We start from the raw sequence: 15,721 nt of genomic DNA, 5'->3' as shown, positions 1-15,721 counted from the left end.
TTAGGGCGAGATCACATAGGCGGTGGCGATGTACTTCTTGCCGTTGCCATAGGTGGTCTTGGTCCAGGCATAGGTCTGGATGCTGAGGCTGTAGCCGCCCAGGCTCAGGTGACAACTGTGGGGACACAGCCTGTGTCATAGTCCTGGCTCCGTCCCCGAGCCCTGCAATCACATCTCCAGGATGCTCTCGGTGTCCCCACAACAGCACTGCTCTGTCCCCGAGCCCCGCAATCGTTGATGTCGCTCCCCCGGTCCCCCCCAAGCCCCCCCCCCCCCCCCGCAATGCCCCAGAGCTGTGCCGGGCTCAGGGGCCGACCCGGCTGCCGATGGGGCTCTGGAGGGCACTGCTGGCTCCACGGCCAGAGGACAGACAGACAGATGCAGGCAGGTACGGTACTTACGCCCTCCCCGGACGCGCGATGAAGCACAACGTGTACAGGCCAAACTCAAACTCGGGGCTGCAGCCGATGAAGGCAGAGCCCACCTCCTTGTAAAAGCCGTCCCAGCTGAACTGCAGCCCCAGCACGTCGGGGTAGGTGTCCCACTAGAGAAAGGGGGTTTGGGGGTCAGACCTCTGGCTCCGCTTGGCTCCGGGTGCAACAGGGCAGGGAATTCAAGCAAAGCCCATCTGCGTATGAAGCCAGGCATCCTCGCACCCTCTCCAGGGACAGATCCAGAGCAGCTTTCAGATGGTCTGAGAGGCTGCCAGACAGAGGCCCCCAGTCTCAAATCTCTCGCCTGTAGTTTGGGAGCCCCTTTTGCCCCTTGCATCGTCTTTTCTGGACCTTCCCACCGTGCCTCCATCCCAGGGTCCACACAGGGAGGCAGAGGGGATGCGGCAGGGTGAGCATCTCTGAGGATTCTGATTCGCCCTATTTGGGATGCTGCCGGCTGGTGCAGCGCCACCGGCTGCAGACCCCACAGGATCACTTACCGGCCCGTTGAAGTTGTGGCTGAAGTAGTTGACGATGCCCTGCTTTTCAAGGAGGTAGAAGCGAATCCAGTTGTGAAATCCAGACACTTTCCCTTTTTTCACCTCTCCTAAACACAAGCAAGACCCTGGGGTGAGCCCCCCAGCCTGATGCTGCCCAGCACCCCCTGTCCCACCGGTGCAGGCTCTACCTGAGAAGATGTGCTCGAAGCCGCTGGAGTCCTGCTCGCCATCACCTCTGGAGTAGAGGCCGAACCACATCTCCTTCAAATCGGCGACAAACTCCTGCTCGGAGCCGTAGCGGTCTGCAGGCAAGGTGGCGTGGAGAGGTGGGAGCAGTGTCCCGGGATGGGAGCACTGGGAGAGGGCAGAGCTGGGGCTCCCCCCGATCCCTGACCCAGTCCTCTCCCTCAGGAACAATTCAGCTTTGCTCTGCTCAATTCTCCCATGTCCTGGCAGCTCTGGAGAGCCCGCTCCCGTGCTCCTCCAGTCTGCATCCTCCCAGGTCACCTCCCACCCAGCCGGGGCTTTCCTTTTGGATGCCCAACGTCCAGGGACCCCATTCCCCCTGGTCAGTCCTGCCCTGCTCCACACTCACTTTTTTTGTGGAGGAAGGCGAAGAGTTTCTTCATGAGCTCAGTTTTCATCACCTCCTTGAGGAAGTTGTCCTGCTCCCTCAGCTCCTCCGCCGTCACGTCCTCCTCCCTGCCAGTCACCCTCTGGTAGTTGTCCAGCAGTTTAATGAAGCTTGCGTAGGTGGGTTTGGAGAAGAGCTCCTCATTGACGTATTTGTAGAGCCTAGGAGAGAGCGGATCCTGCACTCAGCGGGGAAGCAGAGGTCCCCTCCAAAACCAGCCCCGCAGCCTGCCCGGCTGGCTGGTCTCTGTCGTGGTGGCCCCTGGCCACCCCCCGAGGATGCTGGCGCACACTCACGGCTGCGGGGAGCGGTCCTCCTGGTCACCCGTCTCGTCGGGGGAGGCCTGGTACTGGGGATTAATGGCGATGTCGGTCGGCCGGGCTTTGTTGTGATCTGCCTTGTAAAGCTGCTCCGAGATGTGCAAGAGGTCCTCGTCAGCGATGGCGTCCCGGCTGCTGGAGAAACCCACTGCAAGGAGAGGCAGGAGGCTGGCAAGAGCAGACAGCAGCTCCTGGGGCTGCCGATTAGCTGCCCACGGAGAAGCGAGGGTGATGCAGCACCTGATGCTGCACCGATGCACGGGTGTCACGACCCTGGGACACCGTGAGAGCCGGGTGCTCAGCACGGAGGGTTAAGGGGTGCAGGGCGGCAGGGGGGGCTGGCAAGAGCAGACAGCAGCTCCTGGGGCTGCCGATTAGCTGCCCACGGAGAAGCGAGGGTGATGCAGCACCTGATGCTGCACCGATGCACGGGTGTCACGACCCTGGGACACCGTGAGAGCCGGGTGCTCAGCACGGAGGGTTAAGGGGTGCAGGGGCGGCAGGGGGGTCCCAACCCTCACCAACCCCACGCCCCAGGGAAAAGAGCTGGCCACAGGGCTGCAGGCACGGGAGCCTTTCGTTAAGCACTGGGAGAGCTGGGAAGCGTCAGTCCCCGTCTCCCAGGCACGACGCTGCTCTTTGCAACACGTCTGCTGGGATCAGCCCCCTCTCGATCTCCCACGTTTCAGGTGCGCGGTGACCAGGGGATGCAAACGCCAGCTCGCCCCTGCCTCTGGCCGCTCTGCGCCTGCCTGCTTCACCCGGCTCTGGTGAAGGGAGATAACGCTGCTGGTAAATAGGCAGGCGATGCTGGGGCTCTCGCTGCACCGTCTGCTCAGCAACGACACGCAGTGGCTCGGAGCGGCTGGCAACGGGGCGGTACGGGCACGTACGTGGCCAGAAACCAGCGCGAAACCCCGACGCTATCGACCCCCAGGAGCCACGGGCGGCAGAGGAGCGAGCTGCCCCGAGGTGCGCGGGGTGAAACCAGGGTGGTGGTTTATTGCCGTTGCTCAGAAGCGGAACTACTCACCGCGGGCGCGCGCTGCCTCCTCGGCCCATTCTCCACCTGCATGGAGCCGGGGGGGGGGAAGAAAAAGGAACTCAGAGTGACGGAGACACGGGCTGACACACACGCAAATGCACAGCGGCACGGGCAGAGACACGCTTGCAACCAACCCCTTTGCACCCCATAGCTGGGGTCTGGCAGCCTCAGGGGGAGAGCGGCCCCCCCAAGCCTCCCCGTCGCCCGAGGGTGCTCACCGGGTCGGCAGTGCCTGTAGTAATCCTCGCAGCAGTTGCGGTACCTCTCGCACTCAGCGTTGCAGTGGCACTCGTCCTCCTTGCTGTAGGGCTCCTCGCAGCGTCCCTTGCAGGAGTCGGGGGCCGTGTACAGGTCTTTGGGAGAAAGAAACAACAGCGTGGTCCGCGGGACGGACTGACCGCCCTGCCCCATCCAGCCCACGACCTGGGACCATCCTTCCTTCTGCCCACGCTCCCCTCCTGAGAGAGCCTGAAGGACCAGGCTCCTACCCTGGAGCTATTTGGGATCCTTTGTCAGCGTTTAGGGGTGGCATTTTGACCGGCTGAATCCTTGGGATGCACATCGCCATGGGTCACTCCTCTTCAGCCGTGGACGTCCACCACGTCAGGGCCACTTCACACCAGGAAACACGTTCTTGGGTCCCCACCATTAATTGCTCCTTCTGATTCACCCTTTTAATGCCAGGCTTAGCAAGAGTGCCCCAGGTCCTGCCATCTCCAGGCCGGAGGAGGAGTGCCACATTCCAGACACCCTTATTTGTAACCCGACCGTCGCTCTTTCTGCAATGCTGGGAAAACTGGGAACTCCTTCCCGAGCTATTTATATGATAAATGTGTCACTGAGCATGTGCTTTATTACACATGGTGGCAAAGCTAAAAATAATGCAGCAACTCAAGCTGTGCTTTGAATAGGGCAAGTGCCACATCTCAGATGGACGATGGACATTTGCCGTCAAGCAAAGAGGGGCTGTAGGAGACCAAGATGTTGGGTTTGTACTAGGAGACAACCCAGAGACTGTGAGCTTAGGGAAGGTGCCTTATCTTCTGTGCTGCCCATCAGCTCCTGACAGGAGGAACGGGACAGCAGGCAGCCCGGGCATGGCTTTCTCGGCAACCCTTTACTCCAGCCAGGAAGGTGACCATCTCCAAGGAGGTGCCGAGAAGCCATGTCCCAACCAAGCTGCCAGCCTGCAAAGCGATCCTTGGAGGAAAGGGTGGTGCTTTCCCTTGCAAACCTGCAATCACGCAACATCTTAAACACCTCTGGGTTGCCTGCCTTGAACTCCAGCAGGTGAAACATGCCCTCAGGGCAAATCCTGATACAGCAGCGATGAGAGTGACGTCCAAGTGTCATGCTTGCTGGCTTCTCTCTGCACCCGCGTTGCTTGCTCTGTTGTCTTCCATTTTACCCAAATTATTTGTGCTTTTCAGAATCAGGTAATCAAGGTCCCACATGTGCTGATGAGAGAGGAAGAACCTCTTCGCCCCACCAGCCAACCCAGCCCAGGCTGGCTGACCGTGCGGCAAGGGCACGCTGCTGACTCCCGTTTGGCTTCTCGCCACCAGGTCCTTTTCCGCAAATCCACTTTATAGCAAGAGGGGTGTTAGTAGGAAGGGGTTGCTTCAGACGCTCCTGGAGGCCATCTGCCCTTGGTGCTACTTTAGTCCCACCTTTGCTCGTACTGATGCAGGAAGAACCGGGAAGGGCTGCAGAGGGAAGGGGCACCCGTGGTTTGGGTGGAGAGCGATGCTCGTGGTGTCCAGACACCCCAGCCTCACCAGTCCACGCAGCAGAGCAGCCAGGTCTGGAGCTCTGATGCAGTCGGCAGAAGTGATCCCTGTCCCCAGGACAGCACCCCTCTCGCCCCCAAAGCGGCAGTCGGGATAAGTCAACCTGAATCACGCATCCAGGCTCATTTTCCAGCAGCAGTCCCGGAGGGATTGTGCAAGGCAGGAACTACCCACACATAAGTCACTGCTGAGATGTTCCCGGTCCTGGGGCACGTGCTGCCAGAGCATGTCGCAGCAAAACACCAATACTGGGGTGTGCAGTGACTCAGCCAAGGCCGGGAGCCCTGCAGAGTCCTTGGAGGAGCGAGCTCAGCATCGTCCCATTTCCCGTGGGGCTCAGCTGCAGGGTGCCGAGGCTTCTCCCCGCACGGGGAACGTGAGCAGGGCAGGGGGGACGGCTGCAGGAGGGTGTTTGCTCCTCCTCAGACGGGCATGAACCTAAATAGCTGCAGAGCAGTCGGCCACTTGTGATGGTCAAGTTCAGAGGGGCTGCTGGAGCTTTTGGGGAGAGAAGGGCTGCCGGGAGAGCTGGCAACGCTGCAGCCAAGGGACGGTGGCTGGAGCAGAAGGACACGGCCAGCAGTGCTCAGCACAGCGCATCCGCACTCAACTACTCAGTCAATATTTGGCTGGTCCGGCCAGTAGATATTTTCTGGCTGCACAAAGCCAGACAAATATTTCTTTCTCATTTTTAGCCCTTCAGCCAGATCCATCCCTCCCCGAGCACAGCTTTTTTGACGAGAACAAACTCATTTTCGTTTCCGCCAAAAAAGTTTTGACCGAGAAAACACGGGCTATTTCCTGAGCAGCTCCATTCACCAAGGTGAGGGGAAATGTCTGAGACATGACGGAGCCCTCCCAGCAGCTCCCAGCTCGGTTTAGTACATGAACATGACTTACGGCTCGTGTCAGAGCAGCGTCTGCGAGTCCCTGGCCTGACTCAAGACCTCGCCGCGCTGTGCAAACACAGACCGAAGATCAACCCTGCCTCTAAAAGGGCCCATTTGAAGGACAAATTAACTTGCAACAAAAGAGCTATTGGTAGACTGAGCTCCCCAAATATTTAGTTACATGCTCCTGGCCCCCGAAACCACATATAACCCTGGGTGCAAGCTCTCTGTGAGGTAATCAGGCAAAATCTCCCACCACTGTCCTGCCTAGCCGAGGAGAAGCAAAGTTACTACACGGTGGAGGTGTTACAGCTCAGATGGGTCCATCAGGGTGATGCTCCGATAGCTCTGGTCCAAAGCGTGCGCCAAGGACAGACCACGACACGAGCCAGGAAAGCTGCCCAGCTTCCCAGCCATGGTAAGCCCAGTTATTCCTTCAAGCAAGAATAACTCAGCACTTGCGTTAAACAAGATGAGACCATGGCAAATCCTCCTGCTTCCAGGGCAACCCAATGGCTGGTTTGCAGCAGAAGCAGCTCCTCTTCTGCGCTGGCCTTGCGAAACTCCTCACCATTAATTCCGAGGGGAGTCATCCGCTTCTGAAGCATCAGATACAGCCCTCTGGCAGCGTCAGAAGTGACGAAACTCCCTTCTTGCAAATAGATCACAGTTCACATTTTGTGCAAGAAGACGGCGATGAAGGCACCTAGTCACGTGCAGGATCCTGGTCAACTGGGAGTCAAAACCTGATGCCCACAAGCCACTCCTTGTTGCAGCATCTGCCTTAAAGACAGAGCTATTCTTTATCATCTCTCCAAGCCTGTCTCCTCTCGTAACAACCGCGGAGTCATGAAGGGCAAAACACCCGAGTTCACGTTGCATTTTCCGTTGCATCTGACTGGCTCCTCCGCTCAGCTCCAGCGGCCGCGGGGGGGATTGTGGATAAGGTATTAGAAAAATATTTCCCTTCATCCTCGCCCGGTGTGGGAGGATGAAGGAGCCAGAGGAAGGAGGGCTTACATGACGAAAGCACAGCAAGATGCACCAGGAAGCAACTGGTGGACAAGGCTGAAGACCAGGGGAAGTCTCAACCCATCAAAGGGAAGGATAAACCACCCTCATCACCAGCTGAGTCCCCCAGAGCTCGAGGAAGCCCTCCAGCATGAAAACACCCCTCACTTTTTCCCCTGTGAAGCTCTGCTGGATCCAGCCTCGCAAGGAACCAGCTGCCCCAGTACAGCCGAGCTCCTGGCTTACGGCAGCGCCCTCAGCACCGTCTGCTTTCAACCCATCGTTGGCCCCTTCCCATCGGATGCACCAGCTGGTTTAGCCCCTCTGCCAAAGCAAGGCTCCATTACTCACTGCCAGACACGCAGCCCAGGGCTATTCCTGCCCCGACAAGGAGGATCCAGGTCTTCATCGTCCCGTAGACGGCAGGCTGGGCGTTTCGGAGCGTCCCGGAGAGCAGGTTGGGAATGACGGTGCTCCCTGGCGCTCCCTGCTATATGTGGGGCCCCTGGGAGCGCGGAGGGGAGGGAGGAGCATGATGCCACTGAGGACTTCACAGGCAGGCTGTACCCAAACTTTGCCAAAACTCATTATGTGCACAGCTTAATTATAGGCTGCCCGGAGTGGGAGGAGGGCTGGTAAATCCAGTATCCCAGTATTGCTCTACTCCTCACGTGCATGGCCCCTGGGGGGTGATTGAGGAGCACGGGGAAAGCTTCTCAGTGGGGTCTTTGCCCACCCAGAGCCCAGCAAGTCCATTAGAGATGCGAGCTGGTGCTCAGTGCCACAGCTTGGTCCCTCGGTGTGCCACATGTTCCCGCGCAACTGGTGCTAACTGGGAGCAACTTTCTGCTCCCCAGTTAATTGGAGGTAGTGACCTCTCCTTCCTCAGCTGCTCCCTCTGGAGGCTGTGCCCCCCCTTACGGCACAGACCAGCCTCGGTTGAAGCCTCCAGGTCCTCCAGCAGCACGAAGAAACCCTGAGACATAACCACAAGCCAGGCTTCAGCATCAAGGCTGCTCAGGGAGTAGGTTTTGTGGATTGTCCCAGTGTGGTCTCACTCCTGAGGCAAGCCCAGAGCTGGTCCATCCCCACCCTGCGTGGGGCTGCCCTTCTCCAGGGAGCCTCCACGGCCCCAGGTAACGCCGAGGGGGAGCTCAGCCCATGCCTGGCGTGGTCACCAGGCTCTTCCCTGCCCACAGCAGGGCCAGCCCAGGCTCAATTCAGTGCATCCCAGTGGAAGATGTTCCCAGATGGTGGGTGTTTTGGCAGGAGAGACAGCTTTCCATGCTACCACAACCTGGGGGGGGACCCTGCTCCCACCGGTTCCCAGTCCTGGAGCGTGTCGTACATGCTGACGAGTACACGCAAAGGCATGGGAGTGATCAGACTGGAACAGGTCAGCGCCCATCCTGCCTCCAAGGGCATCTTCAAGCTGCCTCGGAGCCATGGCACAGCCTCTCAGTTTTCAAAGGGGCATCGCAATCGTCCCTGAGCCGATCTCCATCCACAACCCTCCGCTGCCCAGCTCAGCCGCTCACGGGGCTGCACTCAAAACCACACTGGGAAAATAACCCAGACCTAACTCACCATCCTTCTGGAGGTTGGTTTAAAAACTGCTATTTTCCCCTTCTGGTCTGGGGAGCGGTGCACCGAGGCGAGCAGGAAGGAACCTCCTCAACCCGTTTTGCTGCTGGAGGATGTTGGGGAAGTTCAGCTCTTCCACACATCTCCCTGTCTCTTCCCAGCCATGGTCCCTCAAGGGCTGGCATGGGCTGACCTCAACTCATCCATCAGGGAGCATGGTTGTATTGTCCGCATCACCCTTCCTTGTCTTTCCAGGAAAATAATAAAGAGACCAACAGCGCGTGTTGGTGCTGCACCTGAGGGTCCGTCACAGGCACCAGCTGGTTTCTGGCTTCTCCTCACACGGTGACGTGGTTTCTCAGGAAGCCTCATCACAAGCCTTGCCCAAAGCCCAAATGATTTATACCAGCCGCTTCTCCGCCTCCTCGCCGGTGCACTGTAACAGACCCGGGAACGGCCCAGTACTGGCTGGTCCCTTGTGGTCCGTGTCCCTCTGGTTTGGCCGGGTGTTTGCCTGGGAAGACTCCCCAGCCGCAGGCTCCTGGAGCTTCTGTAAACAGCCCCGGGCTCTCCTGGGCTGCCTGCCCCAGCGGCTGCCAGACGGCCACGCTCCCGACGCTTTCATCGCCAGAAGCAGCAGGTCCGGGGCAGGGTTTCCCCACCGAGGAGGGGATCGCTCCCTGTGCATCTCCACCTCGGCAGGTGATAACTCATCTCCAAACGCCACCTGAGCCAAGGGGAGGCAATTTCTAACCTCCACCAGCGGAGCGGGCAGCAACTGCCTGCAATTCATCCTGCCGACAGAGCAGCATTGCAACAGCCTTATTAGCTGGCGCAGGAGAGCGGCGTTTGGTGTAATAAGGACCAGGTTTGGCTTCTTTCTCACCCCTCAGTCATTTCCTACCCTCCACCCTGGGCTGGTGACCCTGCTGACCTGTCCTCCCTGAGAGCAGCCTTGGTTTTTCTGACAGCTTTGTGTCGCTCTGTGCTGAGGCTGCTCTTTGAGTCTATCAGCTGGCTCGTGCACAAGCCAACCTTTCCCCAACTCCAGGCTGTGCCTCAAGCCCTGCTGGGGGTGAGGAGCTCACATCAGAGGGGTTGGACGTTGGGTGGATGGCTGCAGGCATCATGCATCCGTCTTGCTCCTCTGAGATGCCCAGGAAGAGCAGAAGCCGCAGCGCCTGGAGATGAAGCGAGTCCCACAGCGCTCGATGAGGGAGCTGGATGCCCACCATGGAGAAGGATGGAGGTGGAGCCCACCTCTTCTTGCAGAAGGATGCTTTCCCAGCCTCACCGTGGAAGATGATGCCTTTTGCCTTGGGCTTAACTGGGAGCATCAGCTCCACCAGCAAAGGCGTGGGAACAGCGTGTTTGTCCCCGTTTTCTCAGCCACGCTTTCCAGAAGCTGGTGGCCGGGTGTAAGCACTCCCCACCTGCCGTCCTCGCACACCCCCATGGTCCAGCACGTCTTGTTGCCACCTCTACCTTCCAGCAGTGCTGGACCTGCAGGCACCAAAGCCCTCCGAGCTCCTGGGGACAACCTGCTTCTCCTCGCCCAGTCTCATGGTTTGCAGGTCCAGGGACAAGAGCAGGTAGGTGTGCGCTGGGCCACGATCCAGAGTCAGTCACTGGCGACAGAAGGACAGCATCACCGGCTGTCACCGAACCCCGTGACCCCATTCAGGGCGCTCGCCCATGATGGGTGTTGCAGGAGGGCGGTGAGTCAAGCGCCCCGGGGCTGGCTCCACGGCGCTCTTGCATTAGAGCCGAGGAGACAGGAATTTCCCACGCGCTGAGCCCGTGGCAGCCAGCCCCGACCCCGGCCCCGGGGATGCAGGAGGGGAAGCCGGGAGTCTGGGCAGCCGCGCTTGCTCCTGTGCCCAACAATGCCGTTAGCTCTCGCCCCTTGCATTACACCCTCGTCCAGACCCCGGCTTTACCCATGGTCTTGCTCGAGGAGGCAGGCATCCAGCCTCTTATTTTTCCACGGTCCAGTGTTTTCTACAAGCAGGGCTGCCCGACACCGAGCTTCATCCCCATCCCCTCCTGCCGTCCTCCTCTCCACATCCCCCTAGGCTCATTGCCCTTTTCCAGAATATTTTTCCAGGTTTTCCCTCACCCTTGGGACATCATGGGGCTTCTGCAGCTCCATGGGAATTGCTGGTGGGGCTGGACCTTCACGCTCGTGCTCCTAGGGGAAACACAGCTTGTGGAGGTTACCGGCTTGTGGGTTGTGGAGGTGCATGGACCGTGCTGAGCTCCCCAACGGGATGCTCTTCACAGCCTGCACCGGGAAAACCAGACAAGGGTTAACTTTTCCACTCAAGTGGAGATTTCTCCAGCCAAGCCAGCCGGCCGGACCAGCATCCCACCTGCAGCTGAGGAAGGGAAAGCCCCGAGACACATCCATCGACCCGGCCAGCCAACCTGCAGACTGAAGGTAATCTGCAGGCCCAGAAACATCTGGAAAATGTGCAACTCTGGTTTAACCCTTCCTTCCCCACACATGAGCTTTTTCGTTTCAGGGCTCCTTTGGTCCTTCAGGGCAAACATCCTGGGAAAGGTGACTGTGGGAGGTGTGGGCTGCCCGATTTGGGTCCAGATGCCAAGGAATTGCCATCGCCTCTCTGCTTTGCCCTGGCTTGCCTGGACACGCACGCTGCTGGGATCATGCATGGGGCTGGAGTTAGAAACCTGGGAGATGCCAGGTGTCAAAACCTGCTCCCCATCGAGCACAGCCACCCGCTCGCTGCCTTGCAGAGAACCAGAAAGCCAAGCTTTGCACTGGGGGGGACCCGGGGGTCCTGGGATGGATGTGGTGCTGCGAGCTGCAAGGAACCCGCATCCCATCTCGTAGCTGGCTGCATCGCTTGAAACGTTATTTAGGTGTGATGGGGACTTTTATTTTAAGCAACCCATTCATCTGCATGGCGAGATTGAAAAGAGCAATTAATGCAGCGGTGCTCTGGTCCCTTGTAGCCCAGCCGTACTTGGGGCAAGGCTGGGGGGGGCTTTGGCTTGCGGCTCCGTGCTGTGGCTCCATGGTGTCCCGGTTGGGGCACAGACCTGCCAGGGGCTGCGAGCCTCCCCCGCGCTGGTACCCTGCAAATGTGGGAGCTTTTAGGGGCTGCGATCTCCCCTGAACCCCGTAGCTTCATCCAGGCCTGCTCAGAGTGTTGGGAAGGTCATTGCTAAAACTGCTCCGTGCGCGTACAGAGATGCTCTGAGGGGAGGGATGGGGGTCCTCACCCCTGGGGTCTGTCAGCTCTGCCTCCTTCAAAGACATCTCCCCCAAACCCCTGCTCGTGGCCCAGCAGCAACTGGTCATGGGTTGGGAACGGCCAGAGCAGGTCACCATCTCCATCACGAGGCCACCACAGCTTCCTTCCATGACGGATGCTGTCCTGCCTCCGCGCCATGGCTGTACGTGGCTATTCCTGCCCCCATCTATGTGGGGGAAACCGAGGCACGGAGAAGGCTGTGATTAGCCCAAGGTTTGGCAGCATGGGCTGGTTTAAGCCCCAACAGTACTGGGGGGGATCAAGATACTTTCCCCATGGCTGCTGGGGTCGTGCAGGTCCCAGAGGCGGGGACAGGGGACGCAGCCAGCACCTCCCATGGGACACACAGGACAGAGGGAAGGGCAAGTCCCCTCTAGGGCTGCCCCCAGGATCCGTGGGGCAGCACAGCAGCACGAGCCAGACCCTGAGCTCAGCCTGGGTGTCTGCACGCCGATGGAGACAGACGTGGTGTTCCCTGCTCATAGGGATGCTCTGGCTTGAGTCCCTCCAGGAGGAAGGGGCATCTTCCAGCCCGGCACCTCCAGGGCGGGCAGCGTCGGGGGGCAGCCAGGGCTCCTTCCTTCCCCCCTGGCCAGTGCAGGGAGCGAATCCAGGCTGCTGCACGGAGAAGAAAGGCGAGTGCAGCCTTGCATACAAAAATACCTCTATTGCTCACTCCGCTGTCCGTGGCCCTCGCCTGCCCGCAGCCCACATGGGCTCCCAGCTGCCTCGTGGTGCCGGACCTGGCACCTGCAGCCGGTGGCACGGCTGAGCAGAGGCTGCTCTCGGCTGGCTCCAGCACAGCCTCGTGCCCGGTGCTACCGGGAGCAGAGCCACAGGGCTGCCCCCGCCGCCGGCAGACAGGCTGCCGCATCCCTGCTCCGGGCCCCCTCCGTCCCTCCATCCCTGTCAGGACTCCAGGTCGTGGGAGAGCCGCAGCAGCTCCTTCTGGCTGTCGATGGCTTTCAGGTGCTGCAGGTATGCCCAGGTGGAAACGGGACTCCGCACGCTCAGGGACTGCTCCGAGCCTGCCAGGGAGAACTGAGATCAGGGCTGGGCTCCTGCCTCTGGCTGGGCTCACCAATTCGCCCTCCGGCTCAGTTTGCCAACCCTCTCCCTCAGCGCTGGCTCATCTCATGGATCCCTCTTCACTGCCTCTCGCCTGACTCACTGATCCGCTTCCACTGCTGCTGGCTCGGCTCATTGATCCCCTCCATCACCGCTAGCTCAGCTCATCGAACCTCTCTATCACCTCTGGCTTGGCCCGTGGATCCCTCTCTATCACCTCTTGCTCAGCTCATTGAAATCCCCTCCGTCACCTCTCCCTCAGCTCACGGATCCCCCTCCATCGCCTCTCCCTCGGCTCACGGATCCCCTCCATCACCTCCAGGAACCCGCTGGAGCTGAAGGAGCAGGAGCAAGTGGGGACGGACTTGCTCCATGGGGCAAAGCGATGCACCAGCCTGCAGCTGGAGTGCTTCAGACATGCTGGAAGCACTCCGTGACCCTCTTCAGCACGAGGAGTTGCTGCTTGACTGGTGCCTCCAGCCAGCAGTGTGCGACCCATGGGTTTGCACCACTCAGGAGAGGGAGCTCAGCCTCCATCCCTGGGTACTCCGAGGCATCAACAGCATCCGGACCAGCTTTCACCCATTGTAGCCAGGCTGAGGCCCTCGGGACGTCCCCGCGGGATCCCCCCCACGAGGACGGTGGGTGCATGCTCCCCTGGGTTGGCCTCGTCCGGCCCCGCGTAGCCCCGAGGGGTGGGGGGGGTCTCCCAGCGCAGGGGTGGGGGGCAGATGGGTGAGCCCCAGACATACACGTGGAGATCCTGACGGCCTTGGGGTCCTCCGGCCGGTGCGGGGAGCGATTTCGCAGTGGGGAGAGCGGAGCTGGGTGCGGACAGAGACCAGGAGCTCAGCCCCATCCCCAAAGGAGCGCTGGTCCCTGGCCCCGTCCTCGCCCCCAGCCGGGAGCACTCACCATGCGCGTCGCCCCGGCAGCGCTGCAGGACACGCACGGTCTTTGCCATCATGTGCTGTGGGCAATGCACAAAGGTCACTTGCTGTCACCTGGCCCCACTTTGCTCCCAGGCTGGTAAAACACAGTCCCGGGGGGGGGGGGGGGGGGGTGGCCGGGTGGGGGGGGGGGGGGGGGCTGCGCTAATGCCACGGGGATGCTCTCGATCTGCATCCCAGGGGATGGGGGGGACAGCAGGTCCCTCAAGGTGGGGATCCATGGGGAGCCAACCCGCCCCACTCACCATCTTCTCAAAGTTGATGAGGTTCTCGGCCAGTGTGCGATTGCCCTCGTGGATGAACGTCATGTCTGGAGGGGGGGGGGAGGAATTCAGGGATCAGATTTGGCTTCCTGGACCCTGGGGAGGGCTGGATGTGTGCAAAGGGGTCCCTGCCAGCCCAGCCCAACCCATTCCCACCTGCACCCTCAGCAAAGGCCACGCAGCTCCCGAGCCGAGGTACCCACCTTTGAGGAGGAGGGGCACGAAGGGGATGATGGGGGGGCTCAGCTTGGCGACAGCCAGGCGATAGACCCTGTGGTTCCACGAAGGGTCCTGGGTGTGGAGTGAGACCTCAGCGCAGGGCAGGCAGGGGACGCAGCCCTGGCTGCTGCCTGCCACGGGTGCAGGGAAGAAAGGGGGGGGCCAGCGCTTCCACGGCACCCCTGTGACCTTGCACCTTTTGGGAAGCAGGGGCAAACCCTGCCAGGAAGGGGGATACGGGGCGGGAAGGGGCTGCGCTCACCAGCATCCGCTCCAGCGCCGAGTGCAGCTTCCGGATCTTGTGGGGCAGCCTCTGCGCAGAGAGAGGGTCACCGGCACCGGCACCCCGGCTCTCCCACCCCCAGAGACTCCCCAGTTCCCTCGGCACCTCCTGCTCTCCACCCACCCCATTGCACCTCTGTGGGGGGGTCTCTAACACCGCCTGCTTCAGGTGCTCGTGAGCAATAGGCTCGGAGCCCGTTGCCACTCCGGTACGGGGGATTTTGGCTCCCAGCTGGGTCTAACCAGACCCAGGGGCTCATCCTGGCCCCCTGCCCGGTGGGAAACATGCTCCCTGCCCTTAGCAGCTCCCTTGCTCAGAGCTTATGGGTGCAGGGTCTGCCTGGACCCCAGCACCCAGGCCACCCTTGCTCCTTGCCCAAGCCAGGGGCCCCAGATCCATCACTGCAAACCTCGGAGGACCTCGCAGGGCTGGCAGCAGCCCGAAGGCGGTTACCTCCCAGGTCTTGGCCAGGCGGCTGACGGCCGTGTTGCTCACACCGAACATCACCGCAAAGAAGGAATTCAGGTTCTTCTGCTCCTTGAGGCTGCAGGCGAGGACAGAGTCAGGCGAGGAGGCCGTCACCGGCTCCGTCCCCGCAGGACTGGGACGCAGGCGGCGAGGCACTCACTGTGCGGCCAGCTTGATGAACTTGCGGAGGAGCTGGGCTCGCCTGCCCACCTCGGGGCAGAGGCACAGCTCCGTGGCCACCCAGTACTGCAGCTCGTTGAAGCGCCGCATGACCCGTTCCAGGTTGGCCGTGGTCACGTCATGAAACTTCTGCGGCCCGACGATGTAGTGGATCATTTCCACCTGCAAAGCCCAGCGCGGTGGCTGAGGGGTATCCCGAAAGCCACCCCAGAGCCATCTCCTGCCCTGGTCCAGGTGCTGGCCTTACCTGGTGGATGCTCTTGAAGAGGTTCCAGTCGTAGTCGGTGAGGTGGCTGGCCAGGTCCTTGGAGCTGATGAGGTCCAGGGTCTCTGAGGAGCCGATGTGGGGGCCCAGCTGCTCAGGGTGGGGGGTCTGTGCATGGGAGAGAGGACGCCCGACCTCTCCTGCCATTAGCCGCCGTGGCAGGGAAGGCAACACCAGCCCCTTCCCCAGGATGGACGCCCCCAACCCTGAGCTGCTATGGAGGCACCACAGCCCCAAATCCCGCTTGGGGGGCCAGCCCGGTGCTGCCCATCCCCGAGACTCCCCCACCCTGCGCTCACCAGGCTGCCCAGCTCCTCCACGCTCACGGCGAAGAGCCTCTCGTTGAGCCCCAGTGCCGTGAACACCCCGACGGCCGGCGATGTAGTGGATCATTTCCACCTGCAAAGCCCAGCGCGGTGGCTGAGGGGTATCCCGAAAGCCACCCATCTCCCATCTCCTGCCCTGGTCCAGGTGCTGGCCTTACCTGGTGGTGAAGAGGTTAGAGGTTCCAGTCGTAGTCGGTGAGGTGGGTGGGC

The 15,721-nt window shown here is 60.8% G+C and overlaps 2 protein-coding genes across 2 annotated transcripts in view; both read right to left on the bottom strand.

Annotated features, from left to right (window-relative positions):
- On the bottom strand, window positions 1-7,033 carry ENDOU (endonuclease, poly(U) specific). The gene is made up of 8 exons (XM_009274407.1): window positions 6,988-7,033; window positions 3,137-3,286; window positions 1,865-2,042; window positions 1,530-1,729; window positions 1,123-1,236; window positions 935-1,041; window positions 402-544; window positions 1-115 (listed from the first exon to the last, which is right to left on the bottom strand). Exons 1-8 carry the CDS (start codon window positions 7,031-7,033, stop codon window positions 1-3), a joined length of 1,053 nt encoding a protein of 350 aa, XP_009272682.1.
- A 4,065-nt stretch (window positions 7,034-11,098) lies between these two features.
- The window catches only part of RAPGEF3 (Rap guanine nucleotide exchange factor 3), an 11,402-nt gene continuing 6,779 nt past the window's right edge, over window positions 11,099-15,721 (bottom strand). Inside the window, exons 19-27 of the mRNA XM_019470789.1 lie at window positions 15,168-15,293; window positions 14,901-15,082; window positions 14,726-14,816; window positions 14,252-14,302; window positions 13,974-14,061; window positions 13,753-13,817; window positions 13,473-13,527; window positions 13,310-13,381; window positions 11,099-12,517 (exon numbers count right to left, since the gene is read on the bottom strand). Of these exons, the coding sequence (XP_019326334.1) occupies window positions 12,399-12,517; window positions 13,310-13,381; window positions 13,473-13,527; window positions 13,753-13,817; window positions 13,974-14,061; window positions 14,252-14,302; window positions 14,726-14,816; window positions 14,901-15,082; window positions 15,168-15,293 (849 nt within the window). The 3' untranslated portion in view covers window positions 11,099-12,398. The remainder of the gene's footprint in view (window positions 12,518-13,309; window positions 13,382-13,472; window positions 13,528-13,752; window positions 13,818-13,973; window positions 14,062-14,251; window positions 14,303-14,725; window positions 14,817-14,900; window positions 15,083-15,167; window positions 15,294-15,721) is intronic.

This window comes from Aptenodytes forsteri, unplaced genomic scaffold, assembly GCF_000699145.1.
Source record: "Aptenodytes forsteri isolate BGI_AS27 unplaced genomic scaffold, ASM69914v1 Scaffold64, whole genome shotgun sequence".
Lineage (NCBI taxonomy): Eukaryota > Metazoa > Chordata > Aves > Sphenisciformes > Spheniscidae > Aptenodytes > Aptenodytes forsteri.
The sequence above is the reverse complement of the archived record's forward strand: the minus strand, read 5'-3'. Positions and strand labels throughout refer to the sequence as shown.

What these genes read in the sequence shown, in the direction of transcription:
- ENDOU (XM_009274407.1), bottom strand. Translation starts at nt 7,033, where the DNA reads ATGAAGACCTGGATCCTCCTTGTCGGGGCAGGAATAGCCCTGGGCT. An exon ending in GGCAGGAATAGCCCTGGGCT is followed by an intron (nt 3,287 to 6,987) that starts GCGTGTCTGGCA and finishes TTTCTCCCAAAG; the next exon opens with ACCTGTACACGGCCCCCGAC. An exon ending in GAGGACCGCTCCCCGCAGCC is followed by an intron (nt 1,730 to 1,864) that starts GTGAGTGTGCGC and finishes GCTCTCTCCTAG; the next exon opens with GCTCTACAAATACGTCAATG.